The 16991-nt window shown below is 37.1% G+C and overlaps 1 protein-coding gene across 1 annotated transcript in view; it reads left to right on the plus strand.

The window, feature by feature from the left end:
- Positions 1 to 835: 835 nt before the first annotated feature.
- The window catches only part of PIGK (phosphatidylinositol glycan anchor biosynthesis class K), a 110935-nt gene continuing 94779 nt past the window's right edge, over positions 836 to 16991 (plus strand). Inside the window, exons 1-7 of the mRNA XM_088153102.1 lie at positions 836 to 989; positions 5971 to 6024; positions 6673 to 6764; positions 9818 to 9953; positions 12017 to 12128; positions 15293 to 15389; positions 16856 to 16973. Of these exons, the coding sequence (XP_088009228.1) occupies positions 891 to 989; positions 5971 to 6024; positions 6673 to 6764; positions 9818 to 9953; positions 12017 to 12128; positions 15293 to 15389; positions 16856 to 16973 (708 nt within the window). The 5' untranslated portion in view covers positions 836 to 890. The remainder of the gene's footprint in view (positions 990 to 5970; positions 6025 to 6672; positions 6765 to 9817; positions 9954 to 12016; positions 12129 to 15292; positions 15390 to 16855; positions 16974 to 16991) is intronic.

Genomic DNA, 16991 nt, shown 5'->3' on the forward strand with positions numbered 1-16991 from the left:
TGCTTTTTTGATGAAATGCTTGCATCTGGACCTGTAAGCCAGTCTAGAAAAACAGAAATCCGTATTTTAAACACCAGTTTTAAAATTATTAATTAGCTTTATTTAATGAAATACTACAGAGAAAAGAAAACAATAGAAAAAAGAGAATAAGAAAACAATAGAAAACTTAGGTATATCAGTTTGCCAACAGTTAGAATAAAGGATGACAGTTATTACATTGTTATTGTCCATACATTATCTACCCTGATGGTCAGCAACGCCTTCATAAGTTGCAAGGACAGTAACATTACGATTCAGCCTGAGTAATTGGGATTATTATGGCTTCAGTGACTCAGTTGCTAAATACCATGATGTAAAACGGGAAAGTTCTGCTTTTATTTTATTGAGATGTTACGTTGACATACTGTCAGTAAAACTCCTGATGGAGCGCCTAGAACAGTTTTTCTCAACCTTGGCAGCTTTAAGACTTGTGGACTGCAACTCCCAGAATTCCCCAGCCAGCATGGGGAATTGAAGTCCACAAGTCTTAAAGCCGCCAAGGTTGAGAAAAACTCTGCCTAGAAGGATGTTTAGCTGATGCATGTCCTTTCCAATTAAGCAGGAGGCAACACTTCAAGAGGAATAGGGTTTAATATCAATGTCCAACATTTTAGCTGTTCGACTAACTTAGGTCAGTATCGCCACAAGGCTTGCGATCTCTTTCCAAGTCACCGTCCATGTATCAGAACCGAGAGATCGATGCCCGCGCCTCCAACTCCAACCTTAGCCACCCCGGCGCCGGGAGCAGCGCCTCGCAAACTTTAGGGAAGGAAAGGAGGAGGAGCTACAACGCGGCGATAGCCAATGCTCGGCCGCTCTTCCTCCTTCCTGGGCCCTGAGAGAGCTGCAAGATGGCTGCCTCCAGCCTGAGGGGGTGTTGTTTTCCCGCAGCCACGGCGCTGCTGCTTTTCTTGAGCCGTTGCAGTTCAGCGCTCGGTCATGGAGTGCAGGTACGCCGCAAAGGGAAGGGCTATGGCTGGCTGCACGTCTTGACTCTCCCGGGTGCCTTGCTTTTTGGTTTTCTTTTCCTTTTCCTGCCGCGCGTGGATCTCAAATCCGGGACTTGCATTTCCGCGTCCAGGGGTTGGTCGTGGTTGCAGTGAGCAAATGCGCGGGAGTCAAGAGCGACCGCCTAAAAATAAAACGGGCCTGAGACTTTTAGAATCTAGCTGTCTGTCGCCATACAATTGAATGCGGGGTTGGAAATGCGTGTCGGAAGTGCTCTGCTCCACCGCTGGCATCTGCCTTCTAGCTTTTTTCCCGCCCCGAGCCGTCATTGCAGTCCGGCAGGCGAGCGGGAGGAGGAGTGAGCGGGGATGGATCTAATGGGGTCTCTCCGGTCGGGTGCTCGACCGCCCCCTGATGGCATCTGGCAGGGATGCTGCTGCTGCTGCTCGGTCCTGGTCCTGGTCCTCTCGAGTCGTTTCTGTGCCTTACTCTTCTTCACCCGGTTGCCGCCTTTCATGCTTTCCTTTCACGGAGCTTGGCTAGTGGTCCTTCTAGTTGGCCGAGGGAAATGCACGAAAAACGGCAGCTTGCTGGCACGTAACCGCCGTCCCCCGCATTCTTGTCATAAGAGAAGAGAAGGAAAAGTTTGGAGAGAAAAGGTTAAAAAACAGCAGTTGGGCTTTGTGAGGGAAGAAAGCAGCAAAGCGAGGCCTCAGTGTGACTGGAGAGGAAGAGACACCACCACATGTTGGCTAAAAGAGTGGGGAAATCCCAGGAGGCAGGATCTCAATCTTCTCCTCCATCAAAATCATTTACGTCCCACTTTTCATTCAGAAGCTCAAGGTGGCATACATAGTGCTGTCCTCCTGTTTTGTTTCGTTTTTACAAGAACCCATGAGGTGGGTTGGGCTGAGACTTGACTGTCTCCAGTCTCCAGCGAGCTTCCACAGCTGAAAGTGTAGTAGAAGCTACATCTCCCATTCCTTATCCAACACCTTAATCACTACCCTTCACTGGCCCTGAAATGAGAGTTCTCACCTGTGGGAATCTGTCTACAACTCCAGAGGAAATGCTGCAAAACTCTTCCCAGTGTTTTCTCTGGAGGCGTAGCTGAACAGGAATCAGACTGCAGCTCTTTGAATTCAAATGCAGAACGATACTTTGCAGTGTGTGGGGGAACAAATGTACCTCCTGTATGCATTCCCTTGAACCAAATGTGCCTTCTCTGGGATCATAGGGCAGCTGCAGAAGGTACCCATGCAATCCTGGGGAAAGACCAGGCTGCTTTAAGGAGTTGCAAACAAGTACTGTATTCAAATTCCAAACCGTATTTTGTCTTCAAAGTGGTGTATGGTTCTAAACAGTAGAGATCCTTTGAAGTAGAAGTTAATTAAGTGAATATCTCAAGCAAGCCCCATGGTTTTAGGGGGATGGGGTAGCAGTGCCAGTTTCAGTTTTGTATATCTCTTGTGTATAATTCCCATTTTTTCTTAGATCCCATTGTCATTTTTCTCCTGGAGAGTTGTTCCAACTCTCAAAATAACTTTCATTTGCTATTTTCTATATACATTATATATACCTAGCAATGTAAAAAGGATGTTGATTTTGCATTTTTAAATGTAACCAAGTTGTTCTGGATCAGACTCAGAAGTCATCCCTTCATGTATTGTGTTTCCAATAATAGCTGGCTAGATCCCTCAAGAAAACCAACAGGGAATTGGGGTAACAGACCACTGATCTATTTGTTGGTCTTTTCAGCTGAAACAGGGAACAGGGAAGGTCCACTTGGCTTTCATGGTTGTAGCCTTTAGTAGATTTATTTATTTAGATTTGTTAAGGCTTTTTAATTGATTTAATGTTTCTTGCAATAATGATTTTAAAAAGAATGACTGAACATGTACATGCTTTGTTTTATGTTACAACATCAGTTTTTTGTAACAATCCCATAACAAGGATGGGAAAGGATCAGATACATAGATTACAGAACAAGCTGGATAATTACATGAAATAGTATTCATTAGACCCCTAGTTCCAACTTATTTGTCACACTGCTGTGATGATAATACATTTGCCCAAGCTCTGGAAGTTTAGAAAACAAAACCTGGCATTTTTTCAGGTCAACTCAATTAAAGTTTCCCCCAAGAGTTATATTTATAAGTTTAAATTGGATGAAAAGAAAAAAAGAGACAATAAAGCAAACTAGGGTCCCATGGGCAGAGTCAGGAGTAATGTGGTATTTTCCAAAAATGACCTAAAATTGACGTTGAGCATCTGCATCCTGAATTGAGTTAGAGAAGTTTTAAGGCTGCAATTAAATGCAAGCTTTAAGTAATTCAAACTGTTTTTTTTTTACCACTGCATAGCAGGGAACAGTCCTATTATTTTCAGTGGTGCTGAAATCAGATTGAACAAAGACATTATCAACCCAATCTTTAAACATTTGTGTAGCTGAAAAAGAACTCAAGAAGAAAAAGTCTAAGGAAAAAAACCCCATAATACTGTGATAAACTAAATTCTGAAAACTGAATGAATTTCTAGCTGATTTAGTTCTTATTTGTTCTAAAAGACAAAGATTGCCACCCAGAGTCACTTGTTGAGATGGACAGTTCTAGAAATCAAATAAATAAATAGACTAATAATCTTGGATCAAGCAAGGACAGAAAATTGAACTAATAATTAAAATAATAATAATTATTAATTATGATCTATTTGAGATAGTACCAGTTCCAAAACATAAAATTGCCAGTGTGAGTTTTAATCACTTTGTAAGAAAGAGTTTTGAGCATGAAACTGAGCAAACTCAGGGAGGCAGTGAAGGACAGGAAGGCCTGGCGCAATATGGTTCATGGGGTCACGAAGAGTCGGACACGACTTAATGACTGAACAAGAAAGAGTTTATTTTATTTATAATTATATCAGAGCTATTAGAAGGGGAATGGCAAAAGAACAAACAAGGTCAAATAAGTCAGTAAAATGCTTATCCCAATCTGTTATATATACCATAGAATTTAAAATCAGTTTGTGATGGTATACTTTTATTATTTTCCAAAATGCAGAATTATCATATTTATCTAATCGAATTATCTATTTAATCTAGTAATGATCTAAACTGCCATGGGGTTCTTAATATTTGCTTTTCTTATTTATAAATACCTCAGTTGTTTCAGAAGAATGATCAAATTAAATTTTATACCATGTAATTTGTTTCTGACCAGCTGGTTGTATGTCAGTTTCATATTCTGAATGGCCAAATAGCTTGCTGCTACCATCCCAAGTAAAGAATTCAAAACTGTGGCTAGTGATCCCAGTGACTCATTGGGATAATCTCAGCAGCATTAAAATTACTCACTTGAAACACTGAGACACATACATAATGAATTCTAGTTTGTTGAAAAGTAAGTGAAATTTTCTGGCCGGTCACTGGGATAATACCAGCTGAGTGTTGCATAGCTAGTTCTGTTTAGCAACTTAGAAATGATAATTGGCTGCATTTGTATAACTATCTCTCAAAATATCTATTTCTTTATTAAATTTATATGCTGCCCATCTCCCCCAGAGGGTGACTCTGGGCGACTCAAAATATTTGGATGAAAACACAAGCCTTATCACCATATTTAAATATTTAGCTACTTTATTTTTATTACCACTATAGCTTGCATAAACATCAGCAGCTAAAATTATAAGAGAGGAAGCAAAATCATATATAAAAGGTGGATGCTTCATTAGGGAGAAAATAAAATAGTTATAGTGATTAAAGAAGCCCTGTTTCCAAGCTTTATCTTAATTATTAAAAATGAGGGTCCGTATCAAGCTTTTGTTTTTCATTTATCAAGCAGGCAGACTCATCTATGGGTTGACTCTTATAGGATATTTTAATTGCTGGGATGGTCCAAGATTATCAATTAGGAAGATTTTATTAGTTTCTGACTGTTATTCAAGTTTCTTACAAACGTTCATCACAACCTTACAGTAATTTTTGAAAGTCACTGTTGCAATTGTGGATTTTTACCCTGTACTATTTTACATTAAGAAAGAAAGAAAAACACTTTCATTGTGAGGTATTTTCTGGTCATATATCATGGGATTCATTTCTTTATGATCATTTGAGTGTCTTGACTGAATGGCATTTGATAGAAGAGGCGCAGGAGTCTGTCAAGACTTGTCAGGATTCATAAATTGTTCTTTATCTGGATGACAAGCTTCTGTTCTGTTAGAGGAGGAATAGATCCAAGTCAGATTTGTTTGTTTTAGAGGATTCAAGGAGAACAATGTCTGATCAGTGGATCATTCTGGCTTCATTCAGGTTTTTCCTGGTTTGCCAATTTTGATTCATTAAGAGTAATTTCTGCAATTCCTGGGGTGAAATAAATTTCTTACTCAGTATGTTCTCACTTGGAATAAGTGATTTTTTTAAGATACAATTTTGTTTGTGGTATGAAGACTTTTCAGTAAATAAAATGATGAATAGCATTAGAGAATTGCTATTGTTTATATTGCAAGCATATGCAGTACTCAAATCAAAGCTGAATTTCAGTAATTGGGATGGTTGCTCTCTTCCTAAGCTTTCCTTCCTTGTGGATTTCTGCTTTTGTTTTATTCTGGTTTTTTTCCCTTTCATGTTGTCATCTTTGATCAAGTTTCAAGACAATAGAAAGAATCCTTTATTATTCTTTGATATGATCCAGGAAAGCCTTTTTATACATGCAGTACTACCAGACCAAAGCATTCTTTAATACAAAGCAAAGTTACCTGGGGAAAAAGCTCTTCTAAAAAGAGGGTAATATTTTAAAATAAATGTGCATAGGATTGCTCTGTACATTTCGTAAACATGTCAATTGGTACAATGTTTATGCTAATTAACTCTTCCAATAAAATAGAAAATTACTTCAGATTTGATAAGAAGGCATTACATTTAAAATATTTCTGGAATTTGTGTTTGTGTCTATGTGAATCCTACAGTAATTTTATACTTTTTCTCTTCAGGATCAAGCAGAACAATTTTTTAGAAGTGGACATACAAACAATTGGGCAGTTTTGGTAAGGCGTCATAACCTAACCTAACCTAACCTAACCTAACCTAACCTAACCTAACCTAACCTAACCTAACCTAACCTAATATTGGAATATACCAAGTAATATCATTGAAAATAAAAAATTGCCTGCCTCCACAGTGATAGAATTGCTTTTCATTCAGAGATACTGTAGATTGGATGGATCCAAGCCCATCATTTTATATCCATAAAAGAACAGAAAAAATCATAAATAATTCTATTTAAACACATTTAAAGCAGTAGCCTTCGCCAATTTTTTTAAAAATAAATTTTTTTCAGAAAAAAGTTAGCCTTCATAATCACCTTGACCATAATTTACTTAATGCTGTATGTTGTAGGAAGTATTTGCACATATGGGAGAAGAAATAACATAAAGTAGAGAGGTTTTTTGAAGATTTTACTGCAGGCATTAGACTGCAGTTGGAAGAGAACAGCCATTCTTCAGTTTGACATGAGAATTTGTCCTTAGTGAAATTTCCAAATAAGCTGTAGCTGAATGGCCCATTTATTCCTGCACACTCATGCTGTTGCATTATAGCCACAGAATTTAATCTTCTGCTTTTTATTATTCCCTCCCTCCCTCTATGCATACACACACACATACACACATATATTTCTCTCTTAATTTGTTTAGGTGTGCACATCTCGATTCTGGTTTAACTATCGCCACGTGGCCAATACTCTTTCAGTTTACCGAAGCGTCAAGAGACTTGGCATTCCTGATAGGTAAGAAGGGACTTTTAAAATGTTATCAAGTAGGCTACTTACTCTGCCAAGATGATCCTGTACTTGTCTTGTCTCCTGTTCTTTTTATATCTACGCATTTTGATTAGACACTTTAAAGAAAATATATAAACAGGTTCTAAAGGGAGATACGAAAGAAGAATAAAAGAATGAAGTGCAAGTATGCTGGATGTTACAGCTTTCTAAAATATCATAACAATTGAGCGTATTCTATATTATACCCCTTTAAAATATTAAGAATCACTAGTAAACTTGGAGCTAAAAGTGAGTATCCAGAACCATGGTCAATACAGTATAGATCACTTCTCTGCCATCTCTGTTCTTTTGTTTTGTGGGGTTTTTTTTTTTTTGGTATTGTTCCTTGTTTTTAAATATTTTTAACAATTTGTAAACTGCCCAGAGTCGTTGGGAGTCAGGCGGCATATATATGTAATAAATTATTATCATCATTATTATTATGAGCTGAAGTAGATGCAATCCATATTACTAAGAATCTATTGTGATTTAAGTATCCTATAAAATTAAAATATAGACTCTGCATAGAGAAACTGAAATTTTGGATGTGATACCAATCCATGTATTAGGTCATAACCTAGGAACAGTTTCCAGTTTAAGTTGAATTCTTTGGCACATTTGCTTTTAAAGTACAAGGTTATCCTAGACATTGAAACATGCTCCCACTACTTGGTTAGCTATTCTTCTATTGAGGGCTTTTCCACTGAATGTATATAGTTCTCTTTGTGAATGGCCAAAGATATTTTCCCTCTTGAATATGATGTTCAGACTAATGTCCATAGCATTCTTAGTGATAGGTTAACAGATCATAGCATAAGAAATGAGCTACCAGTACATTTCCTGCCTGAAACATTTTGCTTGATCTTCGATATTCCAAGTCTTTATTTATGAATATGGCTGGAAAGCACTTACTCTAGATTAATTCATCTGTGATCCAATTATACAATATTATGTTTGTATTTGTACTGAAGTAATTCCTTTTAAACAAATATGTTACTGTTGGATTAGTCATCTAATCTTTTTCCTGCACTGACATATTGAAGTAAATTGTTTGATAAGTTAATTAGTTAGATGCCTGTTCATTAACTTGTTTTTAAAAATGAACCTGGTTGACAATCTTAATTATGAAAAACTAGTACAGGTCTAATCTAACATATAAATCAAGATATTGACAGAGCAATACTGTTCACAGTCATTGACCTATATTTAACTATGGATTTGAATGATAGAGGGAAATTCTTCTATTAAGCTTTTGAGGTTTTGTGAGGGAAAGCACTTTTGAACACAAGCTTTCTTGCTAAAATTTTACCCCTTCAAGATCCCATTTGCTTTTAACTTTTAGGAATTCTGAAGCCCTTGAACACCATGTGTCTAGGATTGCTCTCTACTTTTGTGTTTCATTTTCTTATTTTCCAGCTTTCAAGGGACACTACAAGATTGCTAAAATTTATAGCAGTTCATAATGAAGGCGGACATAGATTCTATGGGCAGTTAGGTTTGACAATAGTCCTTTTGCCATGTCTATACTTGTTCTCTAGCTTAATGTGATGAGTATTCTCTAGGCCCAGTTTAGCAATCTATGACATGTTTCATATCCTGCAGGTTAAGGTACTTTAAAAAAGCAACGGCAGAGTAAGTTTGCTATATGATATATGAATATGCACATTTGTCTGAAAAATAGTGTTCAAAATCAGTACCATGTGTATATTATTAAATTAATTTTTGGAAGTATTATTGAAAGTGTTACTTGCAAAAGCTACTTCTGGATGTTGACCTTGACCTGAAACTGTTTTGTTAAGTTTCATGCTAGTCTGCTTACACCATATTAAGTTATAAATAATCTAGAATGTTTCCTTGAGCATTCTGTCCTGGTTACACTCCTGTCTATCCCTGTTGTTACTTGTTACATGTAGTCTGATATGTTTAGTTATTTAATCAGAACTAATAATGAAATTTTAAAATGGACATATACAACTGTTGACAAATGTACATGCTGAAGGCTTATTATCTGATTAATAAACTGGAAAAATTCATCACAATATGTCATTGTTTTTCATAGCCTGAAAATAGGTGACTTTGTTTATTATGAAGAATTATGAATTCAACGGCTCAAAAATCTAAATGTGACCATGTTGCATAGACATTTTTGCAAACTGAGAAAGTTGGGATATATATACAGTGACCATATTTTCTTGGAAAAAATAAAGGACAAACCTGAAAAAGGGGCAAATCTGAAAGAGGTTCATAAGGATAAAAAAAAATTAATTGTTCACGATTTTGCTTTACAAAGGAAAATTCAAGAGCAAAACCAAGAAAAATGCATAAATCTAAAGGACAGTTTTCTGAAATAAAGGATGTATGATCACTGTAATTATATCAAATAAATAAATGCCCAGTCTTAATAAGGACAGTGTAGTCCAAAAGATCTTCCAGGTTTGACAGCCTGCTTCAAAACCTGCCTAAGAACAGGAAAGAGGTTTGTTTGCAGGGGCACAAATATAAGATGGATTCCCAAGTTTAACTAAGATGGCTAACATGCCATAAGTGACGATACTCAGTATTGTTTCTTAATAGGGACCCCAGAGATTGAACCTGGTACTTTCTGCATAAGTTAGATCTGCCAGCTGGCCCTGGTTTTGCTCTCTGCACTAGCATCTATGCTAATGATAAAACAATGGTAATGAGTACAGTGAGAGAAAAAATGGATTGATTTTCAGAGATTGATTTTCAGGATTAGCCAGCCACCTATTCTTGTTTTAAAGCACTTTGCAAGCATTATTGAGTTTCGTAAATTGTATAGAACCAAAAACATGTGCAAATAACATTAGCCTTATTAACTTTTAAAAGCTGTTCTTCATTCTGTGTGAGGTTTTGGCTTAGTCACAAAATGCCTTGCATAGAAAATAGGATTAAAAGTACTAAACAGCCTTTCAAAATTAGCAGACTGTGTACATTTTTTGCGGCTTTGTGTTGCTACTGCACTCAAATTGTATAACTTCATTTCTTTTCTTTCCAATTAGTCATATAGTCTTAATGCTTGCAGATGATATGGCCTGCAATCCAAGAAATCCAGCTCCAGCCACTGTATTTAGTCACAAAAACATGGAACTGAATGTCTATGGAGATGACGTGGAAGTGGATTACAGAAATTATGAGGTTAATTCTTAAATACTTTCTTAAATACAAAATGTAGAAAGACAATGAGGAAAAGGATAACATTTAGGTCAATTGACTTGGTGAGAACTTGCAAATTCTTGGGCCACAGAGATGTTCTTCAGCATAATGAGAAGCCTGGAAAACATTCAAAATGATGTACGAGTGTTAGAACTTCACATGTTCCAGTATAAAAATCTTTAGCCTACTAAATCTGGTCAAATTGTTGTTTAATTAGTGGGATATGTCAGTACCTGAAAACTGAGATATTTTTTCCAGTTAATTGGGCACAGTGTTGACCCCAGCTGAACCTTTTAAAGCAGGTATGGAAAACATATGGATCCCAAACACAAAACTCAGAATTTTAGCATTGTGACTAAAGATGAGGAATGTTGAGTGGTCTAGTTTAGTAATGTCTAGAAGGTTAAAAATTCCCTACACCTGTGTATGTACCTTCTGTATATAGAAGATAAGGTTCTCTTGATGCCTTTTTCTGTAAGTGCATACACTTTTTATGGAAAAAGAAATTTGCAAGATTTTATTACATTTTGGTATCTCTATCTTTCTATGTGACTTCTTGAAAGAAAACATTATGATGTACAGGTAGTCCTCGCTTACTGACTGCTTTGTTCAGTGACCATTCAAAGTTATGATAGTGCTGGAAAAAGAACTTTATAACCAATGCCCACATTTACGACATTTGCAGTGTCCCTCAGTCACATGGTTGACATTACAGTCAGTATGCATTGTCCTGTGCCTAACCTTTTGTTTTTCTTTTTTCCCCCCACTTACAGAGCAGAAAGATTGGAGAGGAAGGGATTACGAGAAATAAGTAGGCATACAATGGGAAATACACTGGGCTGTTTGTGTAGCACGCTTGCGGTTTCCAGCCCTGAAGTGCACTCCTTTTGATGTGTATTTCTCAATGTGTGTCTGCTTATTCTCTTGTAATTCCTTCCTCTCCAATCTCTCTGCTCTATTGGGGGGGGGGGGGGAATGGGTCAGACAAAGGAGAGATTGCCTATAGAAATCGTTTGTTTTTTTCCTCCCCACTTGCAGAGTAGAGAGATTAGAGAGGAAGGGATTACAAGAGAGTAAGCAGGCACACAATAGGGAATACATTGGGCTGTTTGCATACCGTGTTTGGGGCTGCCAGTGCCACCACATTGCTATTGATGTGCATTCCCCATTGTGTGCCTGCTTACTCTTGTAATCCCTTCCTCTCCAATGAATGTAAATACATTAATTCCCTTCTGGCTAATTATCTCAGTGCTGGGGTGAGCATTCCAAAGGGTGGGGGAGTGGTTAGGAGGCAAACAAAAGCTGAAAGCGTGAAATTGATTACTCTCATCAGTTTTGAGCTGGAAAGCACAGTCATAGTCACATGATCTCCTACTTAGCAACCACTTCGCTTAACGACAGAGCTGCCAGTCCCAATTGTGGTCGCTAACTGAGGACTACCTGTATAGGGGTTGAGATTTTGAGTGTTGTTAGTGACTGTCACAAGCATGGTTATCTGAGTACTTTTGGAGCCTTATAAATTTATCTTCAGAGCTAGCAGATGTGAAGCTTCATGGAAGGACTCTTTTTTTTATCTTTGCTGGCCAGATGAATGATCTGTGATCAAATCTTTTTAACCACTGGAATGTTATTTTCCATAAATCATGCAGAATTTTAAGCCTTAAAACATGTTTATGAGCATTTTTCCATGGTAACACCTAGTTGTGTTGCTGGTAAGGAAATGTTGAAATGGTTCTCAGAGATAAAATAATGCAGTTTGACAGGTATTCAAAGCACTGAATGTATATTATGAAGACTAGACTGGTGGTAGATGTGTTAGATAAGTTTAAGAAATAAACTATTATTCTACAGTAATAAATAAGCATTGCATTAATAACATTAAAAATTCCTGTATCTTACTGAAATGTGACAACTTAATCTGATCTATTGATCCATTAATAAGCTGTGGTATGCATTAGTGTATATTTTATTGGACAGTTAATTTGAAAATAAAGCTTGGAAGGATTAAATGAATACGCTAGACAGGATGTTGTTTCATTATTTAGGTTACTGTGGAAAATTTTTTGAGAGTGTTAACGGGCCGAATCCCAGCAAGTGCACCTCGCTCCAAACGTTTGCTTTCTGATGACAGAAGCAATATTCTCATATATATGACAGGTAATTGTATTTTCTTTAGCATTTCCTATAGTAATAATGGAAATACCTCTACAGCACTGTCAGTTGGACTAACTGGCTCTGTTTTGAGACTCTATATTTCCTGTACAGCTTATTCTTTTGTACGTTTATTAAAATAATGAAATGAAGGTCAATATCAGGAACATGGAAACCTGATGTCTCTTGCTCTGTGAATTCATTTGTATGTTGAACCTATCAAAAGCTAGGAAAATGTATTTAGGAGAGCACTAAAATGCTGTTTTTGCAGTGCCTTCTTGTTAATTGCACAAGGATGCATAAGTGTATTGAGGCATTGAAAAACCAGTATTAATCTGTCTAATCATTAAAATATAATTAATGTAACAATTATGCATGCAATTGATGTTTAATCCTTGAACAGTGGATTGACTTAAATGCAATATGTATTTGACTTGTGCTTACTCCCTTTGTGCATATTTAATAAAAGCTGAGAGTCTCAGATATCTAGAGAGTTCTCTTGGAAATGTTTGTTTGATCATATGGATTGCCTTAGTTTGATCATATGAGTTGGATTTAGCTCTCAGAATGCCCAACTGTGTGGCCAATAAACACCCAAAATTCATAGTCAACTGGAATGGGCATTTGCATCAGTTTGGAGAAGCCTGATGTAATTACCTTTCTGACTGATGCATCACATAGTGGCCAGGTTCACACACTGTGCTAATTTCTAAAACATAGTTTACAGTGTTAATGACTTAAGTCATATATCATACTAGGTAAAAGCACAACTAATCGTGTTATGGTTACTGTGATATATGATTCCATCCATTTTGTCAAGGTGAGGAAGCTTTTTCCACCTGGAAGCTATACAGGTAGTCCTCAGTTAACAACTGTCCTGTTTAGTGACCATTCAAACTTATGATGGTGCTGAAAAAGTAGGTTTATGACTGGTCCTTATACTTACAACAGTTGCAGCATCCCTGTGGTCACATGATCACTATTCAGGCACTTGGCAACCAGCATGCATGTACAATGGTTGCAGCATCCCACAGTCATGTAATTGTCATTTGCGACCTTCAAGCCAGCTTCCAACAAGCAAAGTCAATGGGAAAGCCATTATTAAGTCACAGGTTGTGGTCATATGACATTGTGCTTAACAGCAGCAGGTGATTTGCTTAACAGCCACAGCAGAACTGACCTAAGTCAGATGTGGTCACGTGATGTTTCATTAACAGCTGCATCACTTAGCAACAGAATTGCTGGTTCCTGTACATTGTTTTTGTATCCTACCTGGAGACTACAAAGGGTGTAATGTCATGACTTCACTGCAATGGGCAAGAGCCAAAAATCTGACTTGTTTTTCCAGGTTTTGGTGGTTTTTTAAAGGGTAAATTGATGCCTTAAGCCATTTTATTATGTCAATAATTTATTTAATGTATTTGACTCTAAAACTTGATGGAGTGATCTGATCAGCACTGTAGGATAATTAAAAGAAAGTTATTGAGCAGTCCAAGTGTAAGTTTAACACCTACATTCAATAAAATAAAAGCAAAGTCTCATTTAAGAGTGCATTTACTTGATTTTTTTTGACAACAGTATGGAAGAGGTTTGCTATCACTTTCTTCCAATATGCTATAAATTGAGCTTCTTATAAACCTAAATAATACTGTGTCCAAATTTCCCATTCATTCGTTAATTTATATGTTTCATATTCATATTTTCACACTTTTGGATAGCTACCTTCTACGTTCTTTGAGTAGAATGTAGCAGATGAGCTTAGTTGGAGACAGAAGCATCATGTCCTTTTGCTGTAAGGTGAGGACTTTTATAGGCTTCTGAAGAAATATATCTTCTTAGGGTTATAAGAATCACAAAGTATCCTTGCAGGTCTTCTTAGTTCTTATTGGTCCTTTCTTTGTTCAGAAACTGATTCTGTAATTTAGCACACATCAACAATAGGTGTTGCATAGTATCTCCTTTGTTTCAGCTTATGGTTCAGTTTTAAGAGCCCCTGCTTGCTTGCTTGCTTTGACATTTATGGGCCACCCCAATCAGTTACAACTCTGAGCATCTTACAAAATAGCACAATAAAGATTCAGCGGAACACAGAATTATATAATAAAAGGAGAAAGTTGGGAAAAAATCAACAATTACTCAGAAGACAAGAACATCCCACAAAGACTCCATCACCACTCTGACCTAGGGCCTGGAAACAGCCAGGTTTTAATGGCTTGTTTAAATAGGGCCAGGTGAGAACTGTAGAAATCCCAGAGGGAATTGTGTTTATCTCACACTTGTCTTCTGTAGAACCTGAAAAGCCAAATACAAGTTTGGCTTTATTAATATTCATTCTAGGCAATGATTAATGCATAATCAGAATCATTATAGCCTTCATAATTGTTTCCATCATTTTTCATTCTCACACTAAAATGCTTACATTACAATCAATCATCAATGCATATATAGGTAATACTAGGATTTTTAAATATAATCAATGCAAGAATTTAATCAACAAATACATTGCATAATATTTAGCTACAGAAGCAAAAATCTACATAGTCAATGGAAGGCTGATTCATTACAGTTGCCATCCTTAAATCTCCCCATCGCCCCCCCCCAAAAAAAATTCATGTTCAGTCCTATGGTGTGCACTCTGAGATGTGCAGATGGGATGCTGAAATGCTTGGATTATACACTTTACAAGCTAGTGGTATATTCAGTAAATCATAATTTAAAAATCTGGCCCAGCATATGTGTGAATGTAGTTAATGTTTAAACACTTTGTGCAAGCACTATAGATATTTTTCTAGCTTAGCTTAGAAGTATCCATTATTACTCTGGGAATCCAGATCCCAAAGAGAATCCAAGATGTGTGGCTGCATATATATTAGTAGTTGCAGTGACTCAGGGGAAGTTAGGAGGGAAGCGGGTAATACAGACTTCTTAAATTGTAAAGCTGAATTGATTTGGCTTTTCAGCTTGCTAAAGCTGAGTTCCAATAGACAAAGCAATTTCTCACATCTCTCTTGCCTTGCTTCTTTCATCTGCCTTAATGTAGGCTCCCTTGGTGGGCAAGAGCGTGTTTATGTCTTGTTATAGTTTGATGCCAACTGTATTGTTAGAAGATTTCAGAAAATATTTTTTCAGGTTATCCTGATTTATATTTTATTTTATTTATTTTGGCCAAGGTCACGGTGGGAATGGTTTCTTGAAATTTCAAGATTCTGAAGAAATCACAAATGTAGAACTTGCTGATGCCTTTGAACAAATGTGGCAGAAAAGGAGGTAATTTCTAATCCCTGCCTTCTCCTAGTGTGCATGCATTTTCCTGCCTCTTCTAATTTACCTAGAATGTATTTACAAATTTCATTTCATTTAGTACATTTATTTGCAACCATAGATTTTAGCAAAAATTCATACACAATTACACCGATCCATACCAGTTCAATTAATCCCCCCTACAGTTAGCAATATCTGTCAACATCTGCATTCAAATTGTTATTCACATTTTTCCTTTCATAATATTATGGACTCTGGAGCAGTGCTTCTCAACCTTCACAATTTTAAGACATGTGGACTTCAACTCTGAGAATTCCCCGGCCAGCGTGGCTGGTTGGGGAATTCTGGGAGTTGAAGTCCACACATCTTAAAGTTGCTGAGGTTGAGAAACACTGCTCTATGTTCATATGGATCATATGACTAAGTCTTAGAGGTCCCCTGTAACAAGGCAAGTCATGGATCCACTAGACCTTTGCAATGTCCCTTGTCCAGAAATGTCTGGCAAAGCTGGTGCTTTTTTTGATTGGCTGGTTTGGAAATACCAGCTGATATATTGGGGCATTTGCATCGCAAATCTTTACAGATATGACCTGGGATCCAAGGTATAAGGGCTGATTCACAGATATTAGGGCTATGCAAATACATTGAAAGAGGTACTTTGCAGTGCAACTCAACTCCCAAGTGTGACAGACCTCTACAAACCCCATCTAGGGAGGAAGGGAGGAAGGGTAAGTTCATATTAGGGTTGCATGAACCCAACTCTAGCAAGGTAAAAATGGGGTGTTTTGCTTTTCGAATTGTCCCAGACGCCCCCATCAGCAAACACTTTTGACTGGAGGTAGACAGTCCTTACTGTTGACATAGATTTGCATTTGAAGATCTAGCAAAATATGTATGCAAATCTGTATAAACCAATAAGTATATGTAATCTTACATTACAGTTAGTTAATCAAAGAAAGTAGTGATCAAAGAAAATTCTTTGTTACAGTATTTTGGTTCTGAATGAGCAGAAGGTAGACTGCACTGGACTTCAGGGGGTTGAGGTCTTGTTCATGTTTACATGGTCCTGCCTTAGTAGGCGGTTTCAGAATTTTACTTCCGAATAAACAAACATTGGATTGTGCATTTAATCACAATACTTTTTTCTATATAAGTGTGGTAAACCTGGATAGTTTACAAAGGTATATTATTGTCTGTTAATGACATAAGGCAAAATCTATAGGAAGACTTATTTTAGAATAGCATTTTGTTCATGGGGCTGGGTGAAGTCACCTTAGCTGATGAATAAAGGAAGAAAAGGCTTATCTCTTACACACTAGAAAGAACTTCACTTTCTTTCTGGGCATTTTGCTGTGCTTGATTATTTAGAATGCTTAGGTGCAGGTGGTTGGATAATGTGTATAAAGTGAACAACCTGGACAGCAGTGAGAAAAAACAGGCATAAAGGTTCCTTTCCCCCCCCCCCTTTCTAGGTACAATGAATTGCTGTTTATCATTGATACATGCCAAGGAGCATCCATGTACGAACGGTTTTATTCTCCCAATATAATGGCCTTGGCTAGCAGCCAGGTTGGAGAAGATTCACTTTCTGTAAGTATATAGTTTACT

Source organism: Python bivittatus, unplaced genomic scaffold (assembly GCF_059951505.1).
Source record: "Python bivittatus isolate LINGU-HERP-01145 unplaced genomic scaffold, Pbiv_v1 ctg000700_np1212, whole genome shotgun sequence".
In the NCBI taxonomy this organism is placed as follows: domain Eukaryota; kingdom Metazoa; phylum Chordata; class Lepidosauria; order Squamata; family Pythonidae; genus Python; species Python bivittatus.